Below are 13,365 nucleotides of genomic sequence, written 5' to 3'. Positions count from 1 at the left end.
GAAAAGGTATTAATATTTAAAATAAGTGATAATCACTTGGATAATAATATATCTATGGATATATAGGATACATATATTATTATGGATGTAATTTAAAACCTGTATGGTTGTACCGTACTATCATTTTAGAATTATATTAATATTCACGATGGGTTCATTTAAATTTAAATTTAAGTATAAAGGGTGATTAATGCTTATATTGTATTGTTTAACATTTATAATGGAAAAAATAAATTAATCGAACATTCAAAAATTATAAAAAAACTACTATACTTCTACATGTACGTGGTGAATATAATATCATATACATTATACATATATATAAGATTTATATTTTAAAACATTATTATTACATAAATCAATTAAAATATCAATAAACAACAATCAAAGAATTAGATACAAACGGGTAAACGGAAATCAAAACAAATTTTGCGATTACGATTTTCGTTGTTAACAACAGGTTTTCCATATTAACGGTTTTTCTAACCACTTTTATTATAAGTCTTAGGTTTTGGTTAACCACTCAACACTGTATAACAATACCTTTTAACATGGGTTCATAGATATTCTTCCACTATTACTAAAGGGAAGGTCGAATACAAATTCCAGAAATGATCATACAAATTCATACAAATGGCGTTTAATTGTTACGCGTAGGTAAAACTAGAATATTCCAAATAGGAGGGGCGGGGGACACGGGAAAATTGGTTTTTCGATTATAACTCGGGAGGGGGTCACATACAAATTCCGAAAATGGTCATACAAATTCATACAAATAGCGTTTAATTGTTTCGCGTAGGAAAAAGTAGAAAATTCCGATGGTGGGGGGCGGGGGACACGGGAAAATTGGTTTTTCGATTATAACTCGGGAGGGGGTCGCATACAAATTTCGAAAATGGTCATACAAATTCATACAAATAGCGTTTAATTGTTTCGCGTAGGAAAAAGTAGAAAATTCCGATGATGGGGGGCGGGGGACACGGGAAAATTGGTTTTTCGATTATAACTCGGGAGGGGGTCGCATACAAATTCCAAAAATGGTCATACAAATTCATACAAATAGCGTTTAATTGTTTCGCGTAGGAAAAAGTAGAAAATTCCGATGATGGGGGGCGGGGGACACGGGAAAATTGGTTTTTCGATTATAACTCGGGAGGGGGTCACATACAAATTCCGAAAATGGTCATACAAATTCATACAAATAGCGTTCTTGAATCTTGCAGTATAAAATGTATGAATACTTAATTATTTATATTAGGGGGGGCTGGAGACATGTGTCTCCAGCCCCCCTTCCATATTTCCGATATTGCTCGAATTCTGGTGTCGTACAAATTCCAAAAATGGTCATACAAATTCATACAAATGACGTACAAAATATTTGGATAGAAATTTCCAAGATTTTCTTTGGATGGGGGGTTGGGGACACGTACGTTAAAAATGAAATTAACATAAATGTATTTTCACCTAAAATATTACTAATGCTGACCTAACCTACAATAAATTTATGACATTTTATGCACTCACCACCAGGCAACTTCGTTTGAATGAGAATACGTTTTCTTAAAATGTATAAGGTGAAAAAAATTAACTATAATGATGTGATTCAATAAAACATTTTACTATTTTTTGTCCACACCTGCTATGTAGACTTAAAAAAGCCATTTTCATATTATGAAAACGGGCCACGTAAAACAAAAAAATCTTCATAACTCAATTCTGTCGGAGGTGCAAACAAATGTTTTCGAGTCTAAAATACATGCCGTAATAATAATTGTAATTAAATTTTATCTTCAAAATGGCATACCTACATGAAATGTCAATAAATGTAGCATTTTGTACGTGAAAAAAGGTCACCAATTATATTACATGAATGTAATCGTAACCTAGAGAGTCGTAATAATACACGGCACTCATATGTTTACACTTGACATTTTAATGAGCATAGGCCAACTTGTTTTTAACCTTTATTCTATAGGCATTTTTGTTTAACACATATCGTCATGAAAATGATCTTTAGTAGTGGTAGGTATATAGTATACTATATTATATTTGCATATAATTATTATTTTTATGATTGATGTATTTTTTTTTAATAAAAATAACCTTCATAACGATATCTAGGTTGTAAATATTAGGTATACAGTACACACATAACTTATGATGTTTATTATTTAATATTTACAATCGTATATGACTATAACATTATGTGACATAAGCATAATATAATATGTAGAATTTAGATATATAATATGTAGTAGATGTATGTATTATTTTTAATTTCATCAACGAAATTAACACTGAGATACGACACCAGTAACAGATTTGATAAGACTGAAGAATGGAGTTGGACTGTAAGAATCAAATTCAGTACAACGGAATTTTTATTGTTCATTATACATTTTATCGTTCATAATTTGAATTTTAATACTGTGTAAAATAAAAACTATTATAATATTATTTACTATTTATTATTTAGTATCTATTTACTGTTAATAATTACTATAAATAATTATTTACATATTAAAAGGAATTAACTCAATGGGTGGTGGAGGGGGGCGAGAGCTGCATCATCTCTTTCAAAATCACCGCTGGCAAACGGAAAATTGATTCTATCTAAATAGTTGATAATGTAAATATAGTATAGCAGGTACGTAATTGAGTGTAGTAGGGATGATAATTAATTACTAATTCTACAATATTATAGAATACCATTTAACTGTAAAAAAACAAATAAAAATAGATTTAAAAATGGTATATTTACAGATTACAAAGTAACATTGATTGAGAGTAGAAAAAAAAATTACAATAATTCATTCGGAGCAAATATTAGTATAGTCATGAGGACAGAAATCCAGCGAGGTCATAAGGGAAATAATTGTTGCAAATTGGAATATGAAAATAATTTTCCTACTCTCTATATTATTTTACTCCGCTGCAGCGTTGCCAAATATCAAGTATCATTAATTATTATTAGGAAATGCTCAAACCCATACTTCTGCTAAAAAAAAGAGAACTGTATATAAACTCGTATTTCACTGGAAATCCATCAGTTTTTGTATTTTACTAATTAATTACTCGGTGTTCAAATGCAGACAAGTCCGAGATGGAATCGTCCAACCAAGAGTAACATACGCACCTATACACATAAACTGTACGAAAACATAATATAATATATTGTTCCTATGACCAGTCCCTAAGTCGAAATCAAACACGATTCAACGTAAACGTCCACGGTTTCAGTCGTGCACACTAAAAATAAAACAGGATATTATCTCGATCGCTCTGAGGTACAAAAGGCCTTTGGTGACATGACATGCAGAGTTCTCCACTGTGTGCTTAAACCCTCGTAAAATCTAGAGCATAATGTTGGTAAATCATTCGCATTACGAACCAATCAAATCCCAGGACACTGATGAACACATTATTTTGCGAATCAATCAGAACTAGCCGGCTCAACGACAGTTTAAAATTTTTTTTTTTTTTAAACGGATTTTTGCAGATTAACATGCAAATATAAGATTTACCTTACCTACTGTTTTGATGTAGAAACTGTTTCGTAACTTCTGTAACTTAATATTTGAATGATTATTATATTATGATGTAATATTTTTATTTGTAATATTATTAGCCAATGGCTTCTATGGCCAAAGGCTAAACAAAAAAAATTACTAAGAACTTGTACTCAATAATAAGTACCTAATAAGTTATAACCATTGTTTTATCCAAAACATAATACAAAACAGTTAACAGCATAAAAAAAATTGACAAAAGCAACGTAAAAATGTGTGTACTTCATTTTATTTATATATTTTTATTCAAGGATACTTTGCTGCAGTGGTATTTTATTTGAAATCTAATCGTTTTAATAAATCACAAGTTTTTTTTAATACTTATATTTACATAAATCCTCGCCAGAGCATTTTCATCGATTTTTTTTATTTGTATTTTACGAAAGTATAAACAAATTAGTGGTATACTGATATATACACTATAAGTATACATTACACAGTAATTTGTTATAAACATTTCAATTTCACGAAACATAATTTTTTTTTTTTGATTTTTTATGCATGTTGCTATATTATTATTATTATAGTCTACTAATTTAATAAAAGTTTTTTTTATATCCAAATTAGGTAGGTAATTAAATATCTTCGGGATGATTCAAAATTTGAATAACATAAAATTATGCACATCGTTATAGAAATAACATTACAATAATATGCCGAATGACGATGTTTTTTAAATCTCATTAAATTAGGTATAACTTGTCATATTGAGGATTCAGATTTTAATAAAAAAAAGATACTCATAATTACAGTAGAACTTCCATATAACGGTCACCGAAGGGATTGTAAATAATGACCGCTATTTAGAGGTGCCCGTCCTACAGAGGTAGGATACCACTAGGATAATACTCGACGGGGCCGAAAAAATTGACCGTTACATAGAGGTGGCCGTCTTATAGAAGTGACAGTTAACGGAAGTTTTACTGTATATGATTTAAATGTATTTTTTTTTTTATACTAATCTAAAATGTTTAAAGTTGTCCATACAAAATATGATTTATCATTGTTTTTATTTTAGTTTTAATTTTAAAATAATTCATCTATGGGATACTGTATTATACTTAGTAATTTGTAACCACAATTTGAATTATCGTTATATTTATGTGACAAACGTCTGGTTCTCCAGAGAAAAATAGTAAAATATTTATTTATTAATTTAAATTTTAAAGGTCAAAAAGCAAATTGAAAATAAAAAGGTTTTCATCTAAAAAATAGGGTGGGTAAACGCAAATGACACTATTACACTATTACGACACTAGGTAAAAAAGGTACCTAAATCTTTTCATTTGATATTATACATCAACATGTGTATTGCAATAACCATAGGTACACAGAACATGTCTTCAGTCGGGTATTTTATTGCATTCTTTACTAACATAACTCATAACTTTTGAATGATTTACAAATCTTGTCTTTTCAAACAAATAAATAAAAAAGTGAAATACTTATTATCTTCCTGAACAAATTATGTTCCGCATTTCTAACAGAATTTCATAATGATATTACAGTTTAATTATAATATATATTCATTTAACACATCATCATATGGCTATAATTAATATTCATAATATTATACTCGAAAACACAAATTACAGATACAAATGGATATAACTAATATTAATAATATATAGGTCAATGACTCAGAAATATATAGCAGAAAACGAATGTAATAAAATGAATTCGATTTAAAATGTTATTTTACTACTATTTTTGAAACATAAAATAAGTAGAAAATATAATGATATCACAAAAAAAAACCATTAAGTATAATACTATATAAACGTACTTTAAAACATTATTTATTTATTTCCTAGGATTGTTATTTTTTCTTTGTCTTATGTACTTAATAGAATATAATATTAAAATCATATAAATACTATTGAACTATATGTTCAATCGGTGAAAACGATATGAGAAATATACTTTTTTTATTTTAAATCTACCATGTTCTTATTGTTATTATACGACCTTTGTTTAAGCTTTAGTGAAGGTATATATATATATGATTTTTTTTATTTTCAATAGGAATGGGTAGATCGTTTTAGTTTGTGTTTTTCAATGATAATTTTTTCCTAACAGACAGTTATTGGAACATTCAACTATTTATTGGTCATGCCCAGTTTTACTTTTGTGTACACGAATACGCATTACAAATATACATATTCATGCATTGTAAAATAAACATAAAATCCTGCGGGATTTAGTGCTCCCCTAACGGTTTGTTTAATTACACGCTAGTTATAATTCAAATAACAGTTCGCATGACCACCCTATGCGGCTGCTATACGTGTTCCGTATTGAAATAGTTTTTTAATTGAAAATAACAAAATAAAATAACGACCCTAATATATTAAAATAATCATTATTGTTTACGTTTATCGTGTGTATATAATATATTATATACATTATTATTGTATGTATTTATATGTATACAAATATAAGTACTACAGACAATGATTTCAAAAGTCTAAAAAAACAATAATTTATAACTGTAAAATAAGTGTTCTGACCCCGTCTTCAAAAAATTCTTTGAATAATCCATTCAATCATTTTTCTAGATCATCATATACCTACTTATTGGTTAATGTTAAAATATTGTATACTGCATGTAGGTACATACCTTATTGGTAGATGGAAACTGAAAATAACTACATGATTTTATAGTTAGTTTTAAGATAATAACTAATAGTATTACTTTTAAAAACATTACATTATATTGTTATATACCACAATAATGTTATGAATTAACTATACTAGGTACACAATAAATTACTAAACTTTATTATAAATACGTTTATACTGTGTTCTATGTATTACACGTTGTACATATAAGTAAATAAGTTTTAATAATTCTTCTAAGCCGATAAAATTGACTCCAAATTCTGTTTGTTAAAAACGCATATTTATTTCCAACAAGCCTTTTGTCATGATTAATGTATCCAAAACACATGGTATTGGTGATTTAAATTGTAATACTTAAACAAGTTTTTAGATTATTCAGTGATTGTCTTACTAAGTCAGATATAAAGTAAACCATCTTAGGGCAACACAAGCGTAGGTTGTTTCAGACAGATTTTGTTGTATTTAATACTATAGTACCTACTTCTCAACTTCCTATCGTATAATTTAATTTAAGTAGGAATACGTACTATACAAGTTCGTCGATTTGAGTATCTTTACTTTTAACCGATGGTATTGTTAGTACTCGGATCTACTTCTAAAACTTCAAATATAAAATAAAAAAAAATCGAAAGAGATTAGATAAATATCATGGAGAAGCCGTTAATGTTTAACATAAAATAGCCATACAGTAATAACAATATCTTATTGGTTTGTAGAAGAAAGAAAATAAAATAAAACTTTATTACTTCCATGCTTATATACTATTCGAAGAACACTTCATTACATTTGTAATTTTGTGATAATGTGGTATAACGTTTGAATTCCTATTGATGATTTTATTTATATTTTCTTAGATAATATTCTCTAAATAAATATTACAAAAACTAAAAATTAATTAAAATAATAATAACGTATTGTTTTTACTACCTATAATGTTATTGATAATTAATGATAGACGGTCAATAGAAGTTGTAATGCGTAACGTCTTAAAACGATTGGGAATGTTTAAAACCTTTTAAATCCATGCGAAAACTTTCAGCAAAAAAAGGATATGGGTTAGTGATCATGGCCAAACACCAATTTCGGGGCCTGGACTTCTGGTCCAGGTATCTCATCGATATGGACACGAATCCTGGATACGGTAGCTCCTCTTGCTGATTGCGCTCCGCTCCCATGCAGTCATCGTCGTCGTCCCTATCGTCTTCCGAGTCGTCTCCGTCCTCCTCCTCCTCTTCCTCGTCCTCGTAAGCTTCGACGTCCAGGCTGCCGGGATAACCAGCCGTCACCACGGCCAAGTCCGAGTCCGAGCTGCTCCTGGCCAACAAGCCATGGTTGCAGCTAGTCCGTCGGTAGACGCATTCCTCCACGCCGCCGACTGCCGAATGCCTCATCGCATATATTATATTTCAATAGCACAGGACCTTGAACGAAAAACAATATTTACACCTCATTATTTCCAAAACAAAATACGTCGACAGCTCGGATGCGAGGAGATCGTTGCACAATGTACATACTTCTAGGGTACGAGTGTTATAATAGGTACCTACAGTGCATAAGCCGCAGAGGTGTAAACCACGCATTGTTTTTCTTTTTATTTCCCAATAATCGATATTATATATTTTATTTTTAGTGGATGAAAAACATCATTACGTCATAGTTATTTGATTTTATATTCCTTTTAAACTTCATGCCCCGTGATTCTCTCATGCATGGCGTCACGCAGTGCACACAATCTCAATGACTCAATCCCTCAATAATACCTATGGTATATAAATCGAATTTCAACTATATGTATATCTCAAGTAATTAAAATATTTTAAATTGTAAATTCTGCGTGAATAACGAGAACACGTTTGCTGTATTTTCATTTTCCAACTAAAAACATTATACGAATGGCTCATCTAGTATTTATTTTAAAAATGTAAATTAACTATATTATAATAATATGTATACATTACTAAGCTAATATGATTGCTTAGTTTAATCGTTTTACATAACATTACAAACGAAAGATTTCAATAAATGCGCAATTGTATTTTTATTTCTACTACGTATGAACAACATTCAAATGTATTTTAAAGTCCAGTATATATTGGACCAAATTGTCTCGACGACAATCAGTTACGTTAAGGAAATAAAGTTTTTGACAAAAACTTTACAAACACATTACGAAGGATAATAAACATTCGATATTTTTAACTGAAAAATTGGATTTAGTTGAGATTCCAATTCAGAGTTCAGAATTCTGTAAAAGTTTATGAACAAATGAAAAATAAATTATTTTGTTTTTAAAATTGAAACTAAGAAAGCCATAGTCTAGACCTTAACCCGGCCGATTCAACATTCTAGATCATAAATAATAAATACATTTTAATAATAAAACAGAAAATAATGAACATGCAATACTGTGTCGTAAATGTATTATGTATTAATTTCCTAAAAAAAAATTGAAGTTTTCAAAATAATGTACACGGCCATCATGTGCTTATGTGTGTATTGATGTATATATTAAAACCTTAATCTTAACAATGATCTATTCATATTTACTTGAAACACACTTACATGGATATACGTTTACGATACAGAAAATAGTGTTTGGAAAATAAGAAAAGGACTTATACTACGCTGTTAAATATTTAAATTATCCAAACGTTTGTTAAGATTTAACTTGACAGCTTGAAATGTAACATGGTCATTATTTTATCGTGACAGTTTTCATCTTTCGAGATAAAACTTATTATTTGGCAATGTACCTATATAAGTATATAACCAAAAAAAAAATACTTCACGTCTGACTTATCATCTAGATAATAAATAATAATTGATGTGCGATTTAAAAAAAAATTTCGAGTCGTAATAATTGCAGGTTAATATAGGATTTGTTTTTATCTTTTAGACACCAAATTTGTAATACTACGATAAATTAGATTGTTATTAATGTTATCAATCATTGGTTTTTAATCTAAACTTATAATAATATAAAACATATTATTCATCATATTTTATTTCATTTTAAAGTCATTACTCATTATTATTATTTCAGATCCCCTCAGTCTCTTTTGGATTCTGAGCGGAGTGATGAATGTATTGATTTCACAATGATGTGTTTGTTTTTTGTTTATTGTTATTTATTTTTTGTACGTAGGTGGTATACATGATTTAAAGTATAAAAATACTTCGATTTTCAACTTCAATATACCTTTTCTGGTAGGAAAGTAAAACTAATTGGTACTTTTGGGTGGTCAAAATTAAAAATTCCCTATACTTTTCTTAATGATTGAAGAAAATGTAGAATTTTTTACGTAAACCCAATTTTTTACAAAACAGGTTTTGTTATTATGCTGTACCTAATTGAAAAACGAACAACTGTGAATATTCAAAAATTTTTCCAAATGTTTACATTAGCATTTTATATACATGGTGTTATAAGTTTCTGAGCGGAACGAGGAAGCTAGTGGTCTTACAATGGTGTTATTTTTTTTATTTTTATTTTTTTTATCTTGTATACAAAATTTCTACCTGATGGAAGTCTTCGATTTCAACATATAGTACTTTATCTTTTAGCAGATTGGATCAAGATAGTACTTCAGAGAGGTCATTTTTCGATTTTCTCAACAGTTATTTCATGCCACAGGAAAAACTACCGACAAATTACAAAAAACCTCTAAAAATGGGATTGTAATTTCTAACGCTTTGTTTATGACCATAGCAACGAATAAAAAATGATAATATTAATTCAACTAACAGGCTATAATAAATAATATAACAACATAAAAAATCCAGACTGACAAACCGTCTCCGCTCAGAATCGTTTTTCTTATACAATGATATTATAATATATCATTGAATTCAAGTTTAATACAATCCATTATGCATTGACCCACTTGTAACCTACTGTACAGCAGAGCGACATCCACATAACTGCTTTTTTTTAAAAATATTTTGAATATTTATAAACATTTGACATTTTGGAATTTTTTTCCTATAAATGTTAATTTTTGTGGGGGTTTGAAACTTATATTTTATTTTATTTTATATTTATTGTATATTATATTATTATGGTGACATTTAGGTACACTATTTTTAATATTGCCTATTTTATACCACAGACCTATTCACACAATTGACTCAAAAAATAATATAATATATGATAATATGATATAAAATATATACCTAATACACGATCATAAAAATTAAATATTATTATTTTAATAAATGCAATGTTTTCGTAAAAATTGTATTCAACTTATTGTATTACCAATAGTAAAATAAATTACTATAGTAGCAATATAAAACTGTATCATGAAATGTACTTAGTAATATTGGCTGACAGACCGTTTTCGCTCAGAATTGTTTTTCGTTTGCAATGATTTATTATTGAATTCAAATTTAACACAATATACATTACAATTACTGACTCAATAACGAGGTACACTCAACACCTACTGTACTGCAGAGGAGTCATAAACTTTCCTCTATTTTTTTTTTTTATACACATTTTGATATAATAAAATATAATTTACATAAATTCAACCAGTAATGGCTTATTAATTTTTAGTTTTGAATGAATGATTTGGTTTTAACCACTGTTTGGGAGTAAATGTAATGATTAATATACACACAGTACAGTACAGTATAACCACAGTACTCGCAACGCAGTGAAATACTAGCTGTAATCAAATAATTATTTATTGAATTTCAAAATATGAACCAATATTATTAAAATATAAGTTCAGATTTTCATTTGAACGAGGATAATTGTATTGACGATAAAATGTTTAATTAAACATAATACTAGCATGAAATAATAAGTTATATTTTAACCACAAACAAAACAATATAATAATTAATTTATAATATAATGTTATTTCAAATAACACATTTATGTTTTGATAAGAAAATTATAACGACGATGGTCTAATCGATTAGACAGCGCCGTATTTTTCGTGTATAAAAACCATTATTAATAAGACAATTTAATATTTTATTACCTATGACTATTGATTGAATAAAAATAAAAAACAAAAACAGTGACAAATTAGTACACCACGTTGAAATAATTGCATCAGAATTAGCGCACAACAATCAAAAAAAAAAAAAGTAACAGTGGTAATAGTGAGGTACAAAAATGGGTTAAAAGTAGTAGTTATAACGATAGCGTGCTACAAAAAAAACCAGTAGCCGCCCAACCACTAGTTACGACTAAGTATTTAAACTAATTTAAACTGATTTATATTTTACGGGCTATCATATAAATATGGATCAAATGATAAATAATATAAGTACTTACTATCCGTTTTAAAATATTTGTCACCCAATATTTCAGACCTATTAGAAATTTAAACTAATCGTTTATAGTATACCAAGGTAATTTTAAATACTGATTAATGCATTGTAATTTAATTGTAACATTGTAAACATATCACTATAGGAATTACAACAGACAACGGATACGCTTCTTGTAAATAATGCACACCAAAAGTACACCCAACACTATCCTCATTAAAAAATATAACATGAAATATTGAAATAATATTTATATTACCTACCTAGATACAAATATTTTCAATAAAACGGAGGTCTTTATTCCAGGTGGATTATTTTTTAAGATTCATATTTCGTTATCAAAGCGTGGTTTTATATTATTTTACTTATTTTGTAAAAAATATTCAATTAAACATTCTATTAATGCTATCCAACGTAGGTAGTATATAATAATAATTATTGTGAATAAAAAAAGGTTTTAAACTAAAAATATAATGTTGAACATTTTTAATATTTTTAAATGTATTCCGCTTATCTACTCGACAACAAAAATAAACTCAATATTTCCATGATTGGCTTATTGAAATTAAAACAATTATTTTGTTTTAACAAATTCATCGTCATAATTACTATGAAATTATATTATACAAATGTCTTCTTAAGGCAATTACAAAACGCTGAACCTCTCTCCTGGCCAAAATACCATCAGACGGTATTATTTTTTTTATTGTTGAATATGAATTTAAAAAGTTGAAAACTCCTGGAAAATTTTAAATTTGATTAAGTAATGGGAAATATAAGTGTTCGGTTTAAAGACAACGTCATAAACAGATAAAATCCGTTTGAAATATAACTGTCGCAGACGTAATAACGATGTTTTCATATTAATGGATAAGTTTTCAAATAATACATATACTGAACAACCCAACATAACTATCTGGTGACTGCCAAAGTCCTGCCGTTTACAAGGGGTCGTCTGTAAATCGGTATTATTATATTATATTGGCTTTGTATGGCTTATATATTTTGTCCGCTTTATAGTTTATATTTTGTTCAAAAAAATAAAGTAGCCAAGAATAGAGTATAATTTAATTAACATTATATTTTTATCTGACATGCATTGACCACTAAACCAATGTAATTATATTATAGGTATATAAAATCATAATATTGTATTAATAATTATGTATTATAATATATTATATCTATGTACATAAACATTTTTTCAATTAGTTTCGTAGGAGTTTACCATAATATTAAGTACGATAGTAATATAATGATACTATCCGTGTTATCATACTAATTACTTAACATTCAACTGTAATTACTACACGTAATACTTACGTAGGTATACCTAAATCTGATAGAAATAACTTATTTTCTTGTTCGTAATTAAATTATAATCTAAATTGTTATGGTTGATCAAAGGGAATAATTACCATTAAATGTGTCGTATTAACTTAGTATAATATGTGGGTGATCTACAGTGATATACTGTGACAAAGTGGTCTGGACAAATACCGCAGTGGCGTATCTAGGAATTTTGAAATGGGGGGGGGGGCTAAGTATACAAATACAATACGTATTTTATTTACACTTTTTATTTTTTTATTCATCTTGATAAAATTCTATGGTCAACACAGTCAATGGGGGGTATAGCCCCCTAAGCCCTCCTTGGATACGCCACAGCGCACTAAAGTATAAAGGTAGACTGAGAATGAGTATATCTGTTTTTATAGCATTGTGTTCTCTTTCTGAATTGCTTAATTTATATGATGTGAAATTTGCCAAGTGAGTTGTAAACAACCAGACGTAACATTTATTTTTATTAATTTACAATAAAGTGTATTGCGTTAGATATTAAATATCTAAATATCATCAAACTGTACATGATCGTAAATTGTTTTAT

The 13,365-nt window shown here is 28.1% G+C and overlaps 1 protein-coding gene across 3 annotated transcripts in view; it reads right to left on the bottom strand.

Annotated features, from left to right (window-relative positions):
- Positions 1-13,365, bottom strand: part of LOC132950081 (voltage-dependent T-type calcium channel subunit alpha-1H-like) — a 311,428-nt gene that overhangs the window by 291,664 nt on the left and 6,399 nt on the right. For all 3 annotated transcript variants that reach the window (XM_061021301.1, XM_061021304.1, XM_061021302.1), the window contains exon 2: positions 7,246-7,612. In XM_061021301.1, the coding sequence (XP_060877284.1) occupies positions 7,246-7,582 (337 nt within the window). In that variant the 5' untranslated portion in view covers positions 7,583-7,612. The remainder of the gene's footprint in view (positions 1-7,245; positions 7,613-13,365) is intronic.

Source organism: Metopolophium dirhodum, chromosome 8 (genome assembly GCF_019925205.1).
Source record: "Metopolophium dirhodum isolate CAU chromosome 8, ASM1992520v1, whole genome shotgun sequence".
Taxonomy (NCBI): Eukaryota; Metazoa; Arthropoda; class Insecta; order Hemiptera; family Aphididae; genus Metopolophium; species Metopolophium dirhodum.
Note: the sequence above shows the minus strand (reverse complement) of the source record. Positions and strands in the feature narration are given on the sequence as shown.